Source organism: Mobula birostris, chromosome 6 (assembly GCF_030028105.1).
Source record: "Mobula birostris isolate sMobBir1 chromosome 6, sMobBir1.hap1, whole genome shotgun sequence".
Taxonomy (NCBI): domain Eukaryota; kingdom Metazoa; phylum Chordata; class Chondrichthyes; order Myliobatiformes; family Myliobatidae; genus Mobula; species Mobula birostris.
In genome coordinates this window covers 80913465-80925850 of record NC_092375.1, presented here as the reverse complement: position 1 = coordinate 80925850, position 12386 = coordinate 80913465, and the positions used below count along the sequence as shown (strand labels likewise).

The 12386-nt window shown below is 38.6% G+C and overlaps 1 protein-coding gene across 1 annotated transcript in view; it reads right to left on the bottom strand.

Moving 5' to 3' along the window:
- The window catches only part of sh3kbp1 (SH3-domain kinase binding protein 1), a 245343-nt gene that overhangs the window by 87563 nt on the left and 145394 nt on the right, over positions 1–12386 (bottom strand). The window contains exon 6 of the mRNA XM_072260725.1: positions 11168–11364. Coding sequence (XP_072116826.1) covers positions 11168–11364 — 197 coding nt within the window. The remainder of the gene's footprint in view (positions 1–11167; positions 11365–12386) is intronic.

Below are 12386 nucleotides of genomic sequence, written 5' to 3'. Positions count from 1 at the left end.
TTCACTGCTGCATAAGCAGCTGTTGACTGCTGAACAAAGAGAGACTGTGTAATCCGGAACCAGGCTTTCTGGGCCCTCAACATCATCCTCCACTGAAGGTCATGAGCCTTCCACCAATCAAATCTCTAACTACCAGCAGTTGAATCAGAACACCATGCCAGGCAGGGGGCATGGAAAAGAAGCACTGATAGGATAAGCAAGGAATATTATATTCTTCGTATACAACATTTAATTCTTAATTTATTAATTTTTAGCATGGAATGTGGTGCTTTGTTATTGCACTGTGGCAAATGGAATGCTAAAAATGGCACTGACAGGGGAAACATAAGGTATGTGACTGTCAGTGAATAGGGGGAAGTGAGGTTGTATTGATGGTACCTCAACTTAATGAGCTCACAGACAGCCCTTGCAAGTCAGGCTGAAAGGCATTCTCTCTCCCTTCATTGTAACCTTTTCCCTCTCTTCAGCAATCATTTAATACATAGGTTCTCCATTTCCTAAAATGCACTATCCACATAACACTCAGCCTTGTGCAGGCACCTAGATGATGCTCAAGGTCTGAATTCAGGACCCCTAGAATTCCAGCTGACAAAATTTCCATCACATGTAGTTTTTCAGAGCATGACTGAAAAAAATGGATTTCCCAACGAACAAATTATTTGCATTATCCATGAATAAGGAGCTCTGCTATACCTCCATTGACTAGAAGAACTGAAGTTGGACCACTCTTTCAGGACAAATGTTAAAATCATAACTTAACTCTGGCCAATTTTACTTGGCTAATTAGTTAAATAATTATTCTACTAATTTAACTTTTATTTTAAAAATATCAAAGAACACCTTCTCTTCTCTCTAATACCCACTTTCCCCATCCCCAATCACATTCACATTCATCAAAAACATATTATTCATACTAATATAAGCAGTATTCCAGGCTACACACTCTAAACTAAATTCTATTTTATCTGCAAATATTGTTTATTTGACTGTCTCAAGAAGAATTCAAAAGCAAAATTTAATAATTCATTTATTGAAAAGAGATAATTTCCCTTGGGCACTGAGTGTAATGAACCAAAGCATAAAGACAACTTCACTCAAAATGGAGAACGTATCCTGAACTTCCTGCTGTGAAAGTTCAAGACAATTTGTACTTTGGTCTTCTTGAATAGCATTGGTTTGCTGTTACATAATCAACATTTAAAAGATTGGATTTTTAAAAAATGGAATATCTTCCAAAACTATACAATTAGCTAGCACAACTTCTCTTAACCTTAGCAAACTAAGGATCATATTACTCCATTTATAAAATTCCTTCATTATTTTGACAAAACATTTTTATCTGATTTACTGAAGAAGCATCAAGCCGCATAGTTCATTCACAAACCACAACTTGATCATCGCCAAACAATCTTGAAGCTGGGCAGAGAGATGCAACCATTTTAAAACACATCTGGTTTGTCAAGAGGAAGTTGGCCATCCGGTTTAATGAAAATCTGACCATGCTACTTCCCACTTACAGGAACTGCTGAAGAAATTAACCTTTTGTATACCTAAAAAGTAATATACAATAAAGGAAAAACGCTGATGAATATTTTGCAAAGAAGATGATATGACTCTAGTGTTGACTGTTTAAAAATAAGGTGATCTGTCAAAGTGTTTCCTCACATAACATATGAAGTATTGTAGATCTACAATAGATACTACTGTGAAATACTTCATATCTATTGGCCTGCTAAATAAAAGGATAAAGGAAAATAAATTTATATTCTGTTGCAAAATAGTTTTATGCATTCTGAGAACTAAAAATCAAATTAGCTTCAGTTTAGTTTTGAGAAGGATTACATTAACCAAGTGCTAAATTATTTAACTGAACAGTAATTTATATAATTAAGTCATTTTTATAAAATAAGCTATCATCAAATTTTTGATTGCTTAAAACCATGATTGCTTATTAACATGTTACACAAATACTTGGTTTAAAAGACTAAAAGATAAGTTTACTGCTGACTTGTACCAGGACTAAAGCTAATTAAAATTATATTTCTTCAATAATTTAAAATAACAATGATGTAAATAATCATGAGAAGTAGTTCAAATGTTTGAACTAAAGCAAAACAAATGCCAATAATCAGAACCAAAGTATGATTGGGAAAACAATAATCAAATTTAACGTAGCTGTTAAGTAAAATGCTCAGTAAATTCAGTCTTAGCTTATCTTCCCCATTGCTGACCCAAATGCTTTGAACAAAGAGCATGCAGAACTAAAACCCAGTTTGTACAAGATAACTAGAGAAGACAGAGCAAATAATTAAACTATGAGAAACTCAGTGATTACCTTCATAACAGCAATGTTCTGACTTGTGACCAAGTGGAAGATCAGCCCACTTCATAGATCATAAGTTGCTTAAGTGTAAAACTTCACTAGCATGTCTCATATTGAAAGCACATAGATCTGGAACATTTTTGGCAGTGGGAGGGTTATTCTGATTTGTCACCCAACAAAGCAAAAAATATTGCAGCAGTACAATAATGAATCACCGTATTTTGAAGTAACAGATTAGCACACATGTTGAGCTTATTTTAATAAAGCAACCCAAACTGTAATGAAAGTAGAAGTATACTGCATTAAGAGAAGCTACAGTTTTATGGCTTATAAATGTAAAATCAGAATTATACTTCAGCCTTTGGCCCAATTCATCCACGCCAGCCAAGGTGCCTATCTAACCTAACCCCACTTGCCTGCATTTGGTCCCTCACAACCTCTTCAAACCATGTACCTGTCCAAATGCGCTTTTGATGCAATTGTACATGCCTCTACAGCTTCCTCTGGCAGCTCGTTCCAGGCAACCTTTCTCTGTATGAAGAAACTGCCCCTCAGGTCTCCTTTACATCTTTTTCCTCTCATCTTAAATGTATGTCTATTTTAGACTCCCATACATGGGGTGGGGGTGGAGAGAACTGACCATCCACCTTATCTATATCCTTCATTATTCTTACATCTAGCTGGCCACCCTCATTCTCCTATACTCTAGAAAAAAATATCTCAGCCTATCCAGCCTCTCCTTATAACTCAAGTACTCCAATCCTGGTAATATCCTTGTGAATCTCTAATGCACCATTTCCAGCTTAATGACATCTTTCTTATAGTTGGGGAACCAGAAATGCACGAAAGCTTCCAAGTGTGGTTTCATCATTGTCTTGTACAATTAAAACATGACATTCCTCCTCCTGTACTCAATGAACTGACTAATGAAGGCAAGCATGCCACTCACCTTCTTCACCACGTCTACCTGTGTCATCACTTTTAGGACAATGCACCTGTACCCGTCCAACACTCTCCAGTACCCTCATTTAACTTCCAAAAATACAACACCTCGCGGTTGTCCAAATTAAATTCCATCTGCCATTTTTTGGCCCACTTCCCCAGATCCTGTTGTAATCTTAGATAATCTTCACTGTCCACCAGACCAAAAGTTTTGGTGTAGTCTTCATATTAACAACATCGTCATCTATATTAATGATATGGATGAGAAACAGCAGTGGACCCAGCACCAAATCCTGATTTGCCCCTTCCACCCTCCACCATTACCCTTTGCCTCTTTTCAACAAATCAGTTTTGTATACAATTGGTTAGCTTGCCCTGGATCCCATGTGATCTAACCTTCCACACTAGCTGCCAACCAGGACCTTGTCAAAGCCCTTGTTAAAGTCTACGTAGAAACTCTCTACCTTCTTCCCCTTCTTGAAAAAAAATCTCAGTAAGATTTGTAAGACATTGAGAGATGATTTCCCATGCACAAAGCCATATGTCCAGTCCTTACCTTTCCAAATGCTGCTAGATCCTGTCCCTCAGAATTTCCTCTAGTAAATTTCCCTCCACTTATACTCATCCACGGTTAACAGCAATGCAAATATCTCTGTCAGGGCACCGTCAGTTTCTTCACTAGCTACCCACAACGTCTTCAGATAGACGTACAGAACATTGAACACTAGAGCACAGCAAAGCCCTTCAGCACATAATATGCCACTTTATAACCTACTCTAAGATCTATTTAACCTTTTCTTCCTACATAGCCATTCTTTTATTCTATCATTATAAAGCCCTGTGGATTTATCCACCTTAACATGCCTCAGGACCGCCAGGACTTCTTCTGTTGTTATGTATGCTCCAATACATCACAATTCATTTCCCCAATACCTTAGTTTCCATGATTTCTCTACTATAAGCACAGAAAAGACATTTTCATTTACAACAGCTTGCCCACTTCCTGTGGCTCCAACCACATTGACCCTTGAGGAGACTAACTATTTTCTTAATTATACTTTTGCTATTAAAGTATTATCATCCAGCAGTTAGTAGCCTGCTCAAAAATAAGGGATCAATTTCCCAATTACTTCTTGAATAACCAATTTAAAATACAGGCACCATGAAAGAATAAACATCATCAGAATTTTACTACTGCATAATAGTTATGGTACCTGGCAAGTAAAAAAAAGTGAAAAAGAATCTAGTGCTTTCCCAGCGTATGTGATGAATAAACTCTTCTCGGGCTTCCAGCTGGGTACAGGTATCGATCTTTAACTGACGTTTCAAAGACAAACTCTGCCATCTTCATCAGGAATAATGCCTAGGCATGTCTGTTCCAGTGGTATTTATACCCCCGTCGTTCAACCCTCCTGATTGGTTTGTCTTCATCCAATGAGATTTCTGCTCTCCCACCTTGTTTACAATCGAATTCCACTTCTTACTTAGAGCATGACTTTGTTAAAATTCTTTTCCTCTAGTTTTCTTGAGGAAATGGCTTTCTTCTCCAGGCAGTTCCAAAAGCCATTTGGTGTGGCACAGTAGTTTTGTGCAGTCAAAGTCAATCCTATAGCCATTGAAACGCAATGTTCTGCTACTGCCGATTTCTCCGGGTAATCAAAACTGATACACCTCCTCAACTCCTTGATGTGGGTTTCCACTGTGTTTTCCGTTTGGCTGATATACTCTGCTCTGCATTCACAAGGAATCCTGTAAATGTCGGCCGTCCTGAGTCCCAGGTTATCTTTGACCTGCATAAACTGTAATTGAGCTTCCTTGCGGGTTTCTGGATGGTATCAATCCTGTATTCTTCAGGATCCTGGTGATCCTTTCAGAAACCGTGGAAATATAGGGAAGACAGGCTCCTCCTCATTCTAAGGTTTCCTGGTTTTTCTGTCAGCTCCTTTAAGGCCCATTTGTTTTCCTTCACCTTGTAGCCATTCTGTAGGAACGCCGTGCGTAATTGTCTTATTTCCTCATGGAGATTCTCCGGGTCCAAAATAGTTTTCACACGGTTAATCCAGACTGCCGACAGATATGTGCAAGACACTTCTGCCTCAGGTGGTGGTACCACCAAGACTTTACGGGGTCCCTAAGATACACAAGGAGGGTCTCCCTCATCGAGGCCAATCATCAGTGGGATAGATTCTCTGACTTGCAACCTCACTAAGCATTTAACAATCATGCTGTCTCCCTTTGTTGGGGACTATGAGCATCACATCACGAATTCGACAACTTCATAAAAATGATAACCAACATCCATCTGACCCCGGAGAACACAATGGTCAGTTTCGACATGGTGTCCCTGTTCACAAGAGTTCCCATTAAGGACAGCTTGGTCCTCCTGCAGTCAAGGTTTGATATGGGTAGCAGTCACCTTTTTGAACACACCCTTACATCAATGTTCTTCCTCTATAAGGGGACCTGCTATGAACAAATGGACAGAGTGGCCATGGGATCGCCCTTGTTGCCAGCTATTGTTAATTTCTACATGGAGGACTTTGAGGAGAGGGTTCTCAGTTCATTACCTTTGCATCTCCAATGCTTTACATCCATCACACCTTCATAGTGGGGTCTCATGGACTACAGGCACTCCAACAGTTTCACGACCATCTGAACAGCATACATCCAAACATTCAATTTACAATGAAGATGGAGAAGAATGGTTGCCTCTCGTTCCTGGACATTCTAATACGACAGAAACCGGACAATAGCCTTGGACATGGCATCTGTCGGAAACCCACTCACACGGACTTATACCACAACAATAACAGCCTCCCAACATAGAGCAGTCCTTTCTACTTTCATTAACCGTGTGAAAACTATTTTAGACCCAGAGAGCCTCCACAAGGAAATAAAACGATTACGCACAATGTTTCTACAGAATAGCTACAAGGTGAAGGAAATCAATCGGGCCCTTAAAAGGCTGACACAAAAAGCAGGAAACTTAACAATAAGGAAGAACCCATTGCTACCGCCTGACTTCCTTATAATTCTATGGTTTCTGGAAGGATCTCCAGGATACTGAAAGGATACTGAAGAAATACTGGATTAATACTATCCACAAACCTGTAAGGAAGCTCACATCACAGCTTACGTGGGTCCAAGGTGACCTGGGTCCCAGAATGGCTGGTGTTTACAGGATTACCTGTGAATGCTGAGCAGTGTATATTGGCCTGCATCAAGGATTTCAGGAGACGTATCCGTTTGGATTACCCGGAAAAGTAGGTGGTAGCAAAACATTGCATTCGCAATGGCCATAGGATTGACTTTGAAAACACAAAACCACTGTGCTGCGCCAATGGCTTTTGGGACTGCCTGGTAAAGGAAGCTATTGAAATTAAACTAGAGGAAAAGAATTTTAACAAAGACCAAGGTCTCACTCTGAGTAAGAAGTGGAATTCGATTGTAAACAAGGTGAGAGAGTGGAAACCAGATTGGATGAGGACTAACCAATCAGGAGGGACAGGGGGGTATAAATACCACCAGACTAGATGGCCCAGGTACCACCCCGATGAAGGCGTCAGAGTTTGCTATCGAAACATCAGCTAAAATCAATAACCTGTACCCAGCTGGAAGCCCGCGAAAAGTTTTTAAAGAGCATTTCTTTCTTCATTATATACAGGGATAAATTTGATTGTGAAAATGGATTTTTTTTTCAATAGCTTTAAACTTTATTTATAGCTGGCAACAGTAATGCACAAAAAATGGAGTTGCTAGAACAAATGAAATGTTAATGAGATTTAAACAGACAGGTCTAATGGAGCTCCTAAAAATGCAGCAAACAGCAAACCGCTGTTGTTTCAGTGTGTGCATTCTAAAGTTCTTCAATTACTTTAATTTGCTTTTAGAAAATATAAGTCAGAACAGTAGAAAACATTAAAGAAAAATCGGTTTCATATTTTCAAATTCTCAGAAAATAAAGACAATTAAAGCACTAAAAGACATCAGTGGAAAAAAGAACTGAAAGTAAATATTAAAAATAAAATTTTGAATGTCACGAGAATTTAGAGAGTGGAAAAGGAAGATGAAGGCATACCAGGAAATAACTAAATAGCACAGACAGACAGCCAGCATTCAATGTCTGGCAGACTTGGCACTTTGACAAGGAAAGAGCATACAACAATTAATCCAAGAAGCCCACATCCTTAATTTGCTATTTTTCCCTCAATACACTTATGAAACTGACACCAAGTGCAGAATATAAGGCTCAGTGAACCAAAGAGATGCATGCCACTAGCAAACAACAGGATAATAAGCAAGAATGGGAAAGCAGCACAGCAGGGAGAACAACATAAAGAAAGGGCAAAATGGAGAGCAAGAAAGGGAGAGAAGGAAACAAGAGTCATTGGAATCATTCCTACTTATGGTGTGGGCAAATTTAAGTGGCGAGGAGGTGCATGAGGGAAGCAGGGCTCCTGAAGGCAAGTAGGAGCAAGGTAATCCACGTAAGGATGAAGCAAGACACAGGTCACAGGTTTGGTGAGGGAGGTGTCACATGGGAACAGTTCCAGGAAAATGAAAAGAATAAATGAAAGGAAAAAGAACAGCTAATTTGCAGGAAATTGTTAGGGGAAGGGCAGGACATGCAGAGTTTAGAAGAGGATACCTATGCAGGTGTTTGTTAGGATGGAGTGGTGGAAAGAAGGAAACTTGGGTAGGCAAAGGTGTGTGCATGGGAGAAAATAGTCAAACACAACTGACTGACAGAAAGTCGAGTGGGAACAGCAATAGGAGTACAAACGGGAAGAGCCACATTGACTGAACAGAGGATCACTTTTAGTAATAGACTAAGACAACTGCATTGCTCCAAAGACATTGCCCCAAAACATCGACTCTTTATTCTTTTCTATAGATGCTGCCTGACCTGCTGTTCCTCCATCATTTGGTATGGGTTGCTTTCTCTAGAACTATTTATTTTGTTCCTTCTGTACTTAAAATGTCCCATTTTATATGTCCTCTATTCTACTCAAAAACACTTGAAAATCAAGACGTTCTGCATGCTCTGCCTTATTCTTTCCCAGACTATCAAACCACGGACTTTGAGTTCACTGATTTTTATTGTTCTCAATATTCTTAAAACTTTTTAAACTTTAAGCATCGTGCCAAATATGAATCCCTAATAAAAAGCTATTGTTTTAACTTCACATCCTTACCAAAAATGGAGACCCTGAGCTTTGGACACTGATTTTTACTTGAGATTCTCAGTAAAATATTTATTTTAAATGCACCTTTAAAAATTGAATGAAATATGCACTTAACATCCAACTGAAAATGATCAAATGAATAAAAGTGTTATCTCCAACTTCTAGCGTGGAACTTTTAACTTCTAGTACAGCTTATGTTGGTTATCTGATTTGGCCCATCAACTGCTTTTGTTGGTGAGTTTCGAGGTAGGTGGAAATTTGGGAACTTCCCCTCTGTTCCTGTGCTGCACTGTTCCATGTTTTGACTCTTCACAGATCTGAACTCCGCTATCTCTACCTTCCTGTCAAATTGTAATGATCACCATCTGTTCCAGTTGACGATATTCTACCTGGAGTGATTGGACCAGGTGATTGAAGAAGGTGTGAAAGGTTTCAGCCTCACGTTAACAGGCGAGGATTATTTCACTCGGAAAGAGCATCACGTAAGTAGAAGGATGTACACAATACCCCAAATTAGTCCTCAGAAGAGTAGGAAGGGTGCAATTGCTCTAATGGTATTTTACTAGGTATCCCCTAATAGCCACCAGGACATAGAGGAATAGCTATGCAGGCAGATAAAGGAAAGGAATAAAGCAATAGGGTACCGTCATGGAGGTCTTCAAGTTCCGTGATACAAACAGGGATTCTCTTAGCGCAAGAGGTGAGGGGAGGGGAATGCAGACAGTATGATGCTGAATTCATTATACTAATTACAAAGTACAATTAATTTCAGAAGCTCACAAACTAAAACTAACTAGTTCTGGTCCTGGCTCACTTGGATGTCAGGTTGAAAGTTGAAGACTCCATGAATACCAATATCATTTGGTGCTTCCTGAATTTCTTACCCCAAACCATTGTGAAATAGTAGCGCAGCTAATTCAAGGCAGTAACCAGCCATCATCAGTTGACTAGGTCTCTAGTACAGATAACAATTGATCCAATAATCAGTATGTTTATGAAATTCAATACATATCTTCACTAATCTGGATGATCTTGTTCAAAAAGAGATCATGAACGTAATAAGTGGGGATATTTCTGAATGTTATTGGTAAGAACACATTGAAGGGATTTCCCAATAAATATTTGCAAATAACCATTTCCTGGATTAAGTATGTAGAGAGTCACAGTTAAAAAGTTATGAAACATCCTGCACACTCTCAGGAAGTACATTTAAAGACCTGCATCATTTCCAGCAAAAGACAAAAATTTCTTCAAAATAAGACGTCTTCATTTGAAGTCATATAACATTGCTACTGTACCTGATTTTACACAAGTCCTAGCTGTGTATAGAAAGAATACCCATATTTTAGCTAAAAATATATAATATTAATGCACAATGCAAACTTTAAATGCTAAAATGCATTTGTGATGTATTAGAGCTCCTCAGTTTAAAAAAAGTAACATTTGTTGGTTTCTCAGTTCTCATGAAGAACTGCCGAATAGGCATTCACTGTCTAATTGTCTCATCGCGAGATGCAGTGCAGATGTGAACGTAAGTACCAAAGGGACACCACCTACGCATTAATAAGAAACATCTAGAAATCACAAATATTCTACACAGCTGATTCTGATCAGATAAGTCAACAATCAACAACATGTTTCTGCAACAACCAGGAACAGAAAACAGAAGGCAAAAAAATTCAGTAGAAATATAAATACAAATACTAATAGATCAGAACAATAAAAGAATGAAAACATAAATGCACAAAGCAATTAGCATTTGGATAAAAGATAGTTTTAAGGTGAAACTCTCCCAGTTAAGGTTCTCAAATGTTCTGAGCTGTTTTCTCTCATTTCAAAAAAAAAAAAAAATTTGAATAGTGTTTTTAGTATTAGGGCATCACAAAATGCTTTGCAGCAAACAAATGAATAATCAAATGAGATTATTAATTTGATTACATTAATTCAGGAACAAATGTTAGTGCAGAATATACATTTTTAAACTTTCTCATGAGATGTTGGTGTTGCTGGCAAGCCAATTGAAATATTTTGGTGAACAACCTTCTTCGGTGAACAGTGTCTGGTTAATTGATTCACACTGCCACTGAGCAGGGAGTTTCAGGTGTTTAAAACTCATCATAGGAAACTCACGTTGACTCCTATATCACTTAGCAATAAATTTATTATACATTACTGCACTCTTCATATGATTTCTGTGCCACAGGAAGTTTCTTTCCATCTGCCTTCCAGAATCATTTAATTATGTTAAAGACCTGTTAGATCATTCAACAGTCTGCACAGAAGGAAATATGCAATGGTTTTCCGCAGCTTGCTCTCACTACTTAACACTGGGAAAAGTACAATGGTGTACCTCGCCAAAAGGAGGTACAACAGGGCCTTTTAAGAGACTCCTGGACAGGTACATGGAGCTTCAGCATTTTGTGTGTGTTACTCTGGATTTCCAGCATCTGCAGAATCTTATGTGTATGACTTATTTTTTTCTTGACACGAGTAATTCTGTTCTCTTTCTATACTGTAACAATAAAAAAAACACTTGCATAAACTTGATATTTTCCGAACCTTTTGATAGACAAGTCCTCCTTACTTAGGCATAACTTACATTGTCACAGAAATAAACTATCATAGGAAGTAACAGTGCCTAACCCAGCACAAAATACATTTAATTCAATTACAATAAGTGGTTTTGCTGAAGTGCATAAGAAATAGAGATTTTTACCTTATCAACAGTATCAAGCTCAACTTCCATGGATCTTGGTCTTAGTTTGATAGGCTTGTCCTTAAAAATATCTCCAAAGCCAAATCCTTTTATCTTTTTTGGCTGAATTTCTGTTGCTATCGCACAATTTGATCCATCCATTTTTCCACTAGTTGTATCCATAGAATCCTGTTCTGGACTTCCTTGGTCCTTAACATCTTAAAACAAAACAAATTGCAAAAATGCAGGAAAATTAATGCCAATAGACTTAAGAGGTGTTCAGAAAAAAACATTCAATCCTACATGCTGAATCTGGGTCAATGTCCGCTTTTGAGGAGAGAATGTTGCCAAGGTAGGGAAAATAGTCTACATTTTCAATGGCAATATTGCCAACTTTTACGTAGGACTGGAACAGTGACTGGTTGGGAACCTTATCTCCTCAAAAGCAGGCTCAAACTCAGAGATCAACCACTGCCTGAGTAGTGCTAGTAGAGCCTATGCAAAATTAAAGAACAGTCTTTGAAGCTGGTGACCTACAGATCCAAATAAAACTTTTGGTCTATAGAGAGGCTGTCGTCACTACATTACTGTATGGAGCTGAATCATGGACCAACTATGCAGTAAGCACTTGAAAGCCCTGGAACAATACTTTATACTTTATTGTCGCCAAACAATTGGTAGTAGGACATACAATCATCACAGCGATATTCGATTCTGCGCTTCACACTCCCTGGATTACAAATATTAAATATTTAAACTATTAAAAATAGTAAAAATTAGTAAATATTAAAAATTTAAATTATAAATCATAAATAGAAAATAGAAAAATGGAAAGTAAGGTAGTGCAAAAAAACCGAGAGGCAGGTCTGGATATTTGGAGGGTACGGCCCAGATCCGGGTCAGGATCCGTTCAGCAGTCTTATCACAGTTGGAAAGAAGCTGTTCCCAAATCTGGCCGTACAAGTGTTCAAGCTCCTGAACCTTCTCCCAGAGGGAAGAGGGACGAAAAGTGTGTTGGCTGGGTGGGTCGTGTCCTTGATTATCCTGGCAGCACTGCTCCGACAGCGTGCGGTGTAAAGTGAGTCCAGGGATGGAAGATTGGTTTGTGTGATGTGCTGCGCCGTGTTCATGATCTTCTGCAGCTTCTTTCAGTCTTGGACAGGACAACTTCCATACCAGGTTGTGATGCACCCTAGAAGAATGTTTTCTACGATGCATCTATAAAGGGTTTTAGGGGACA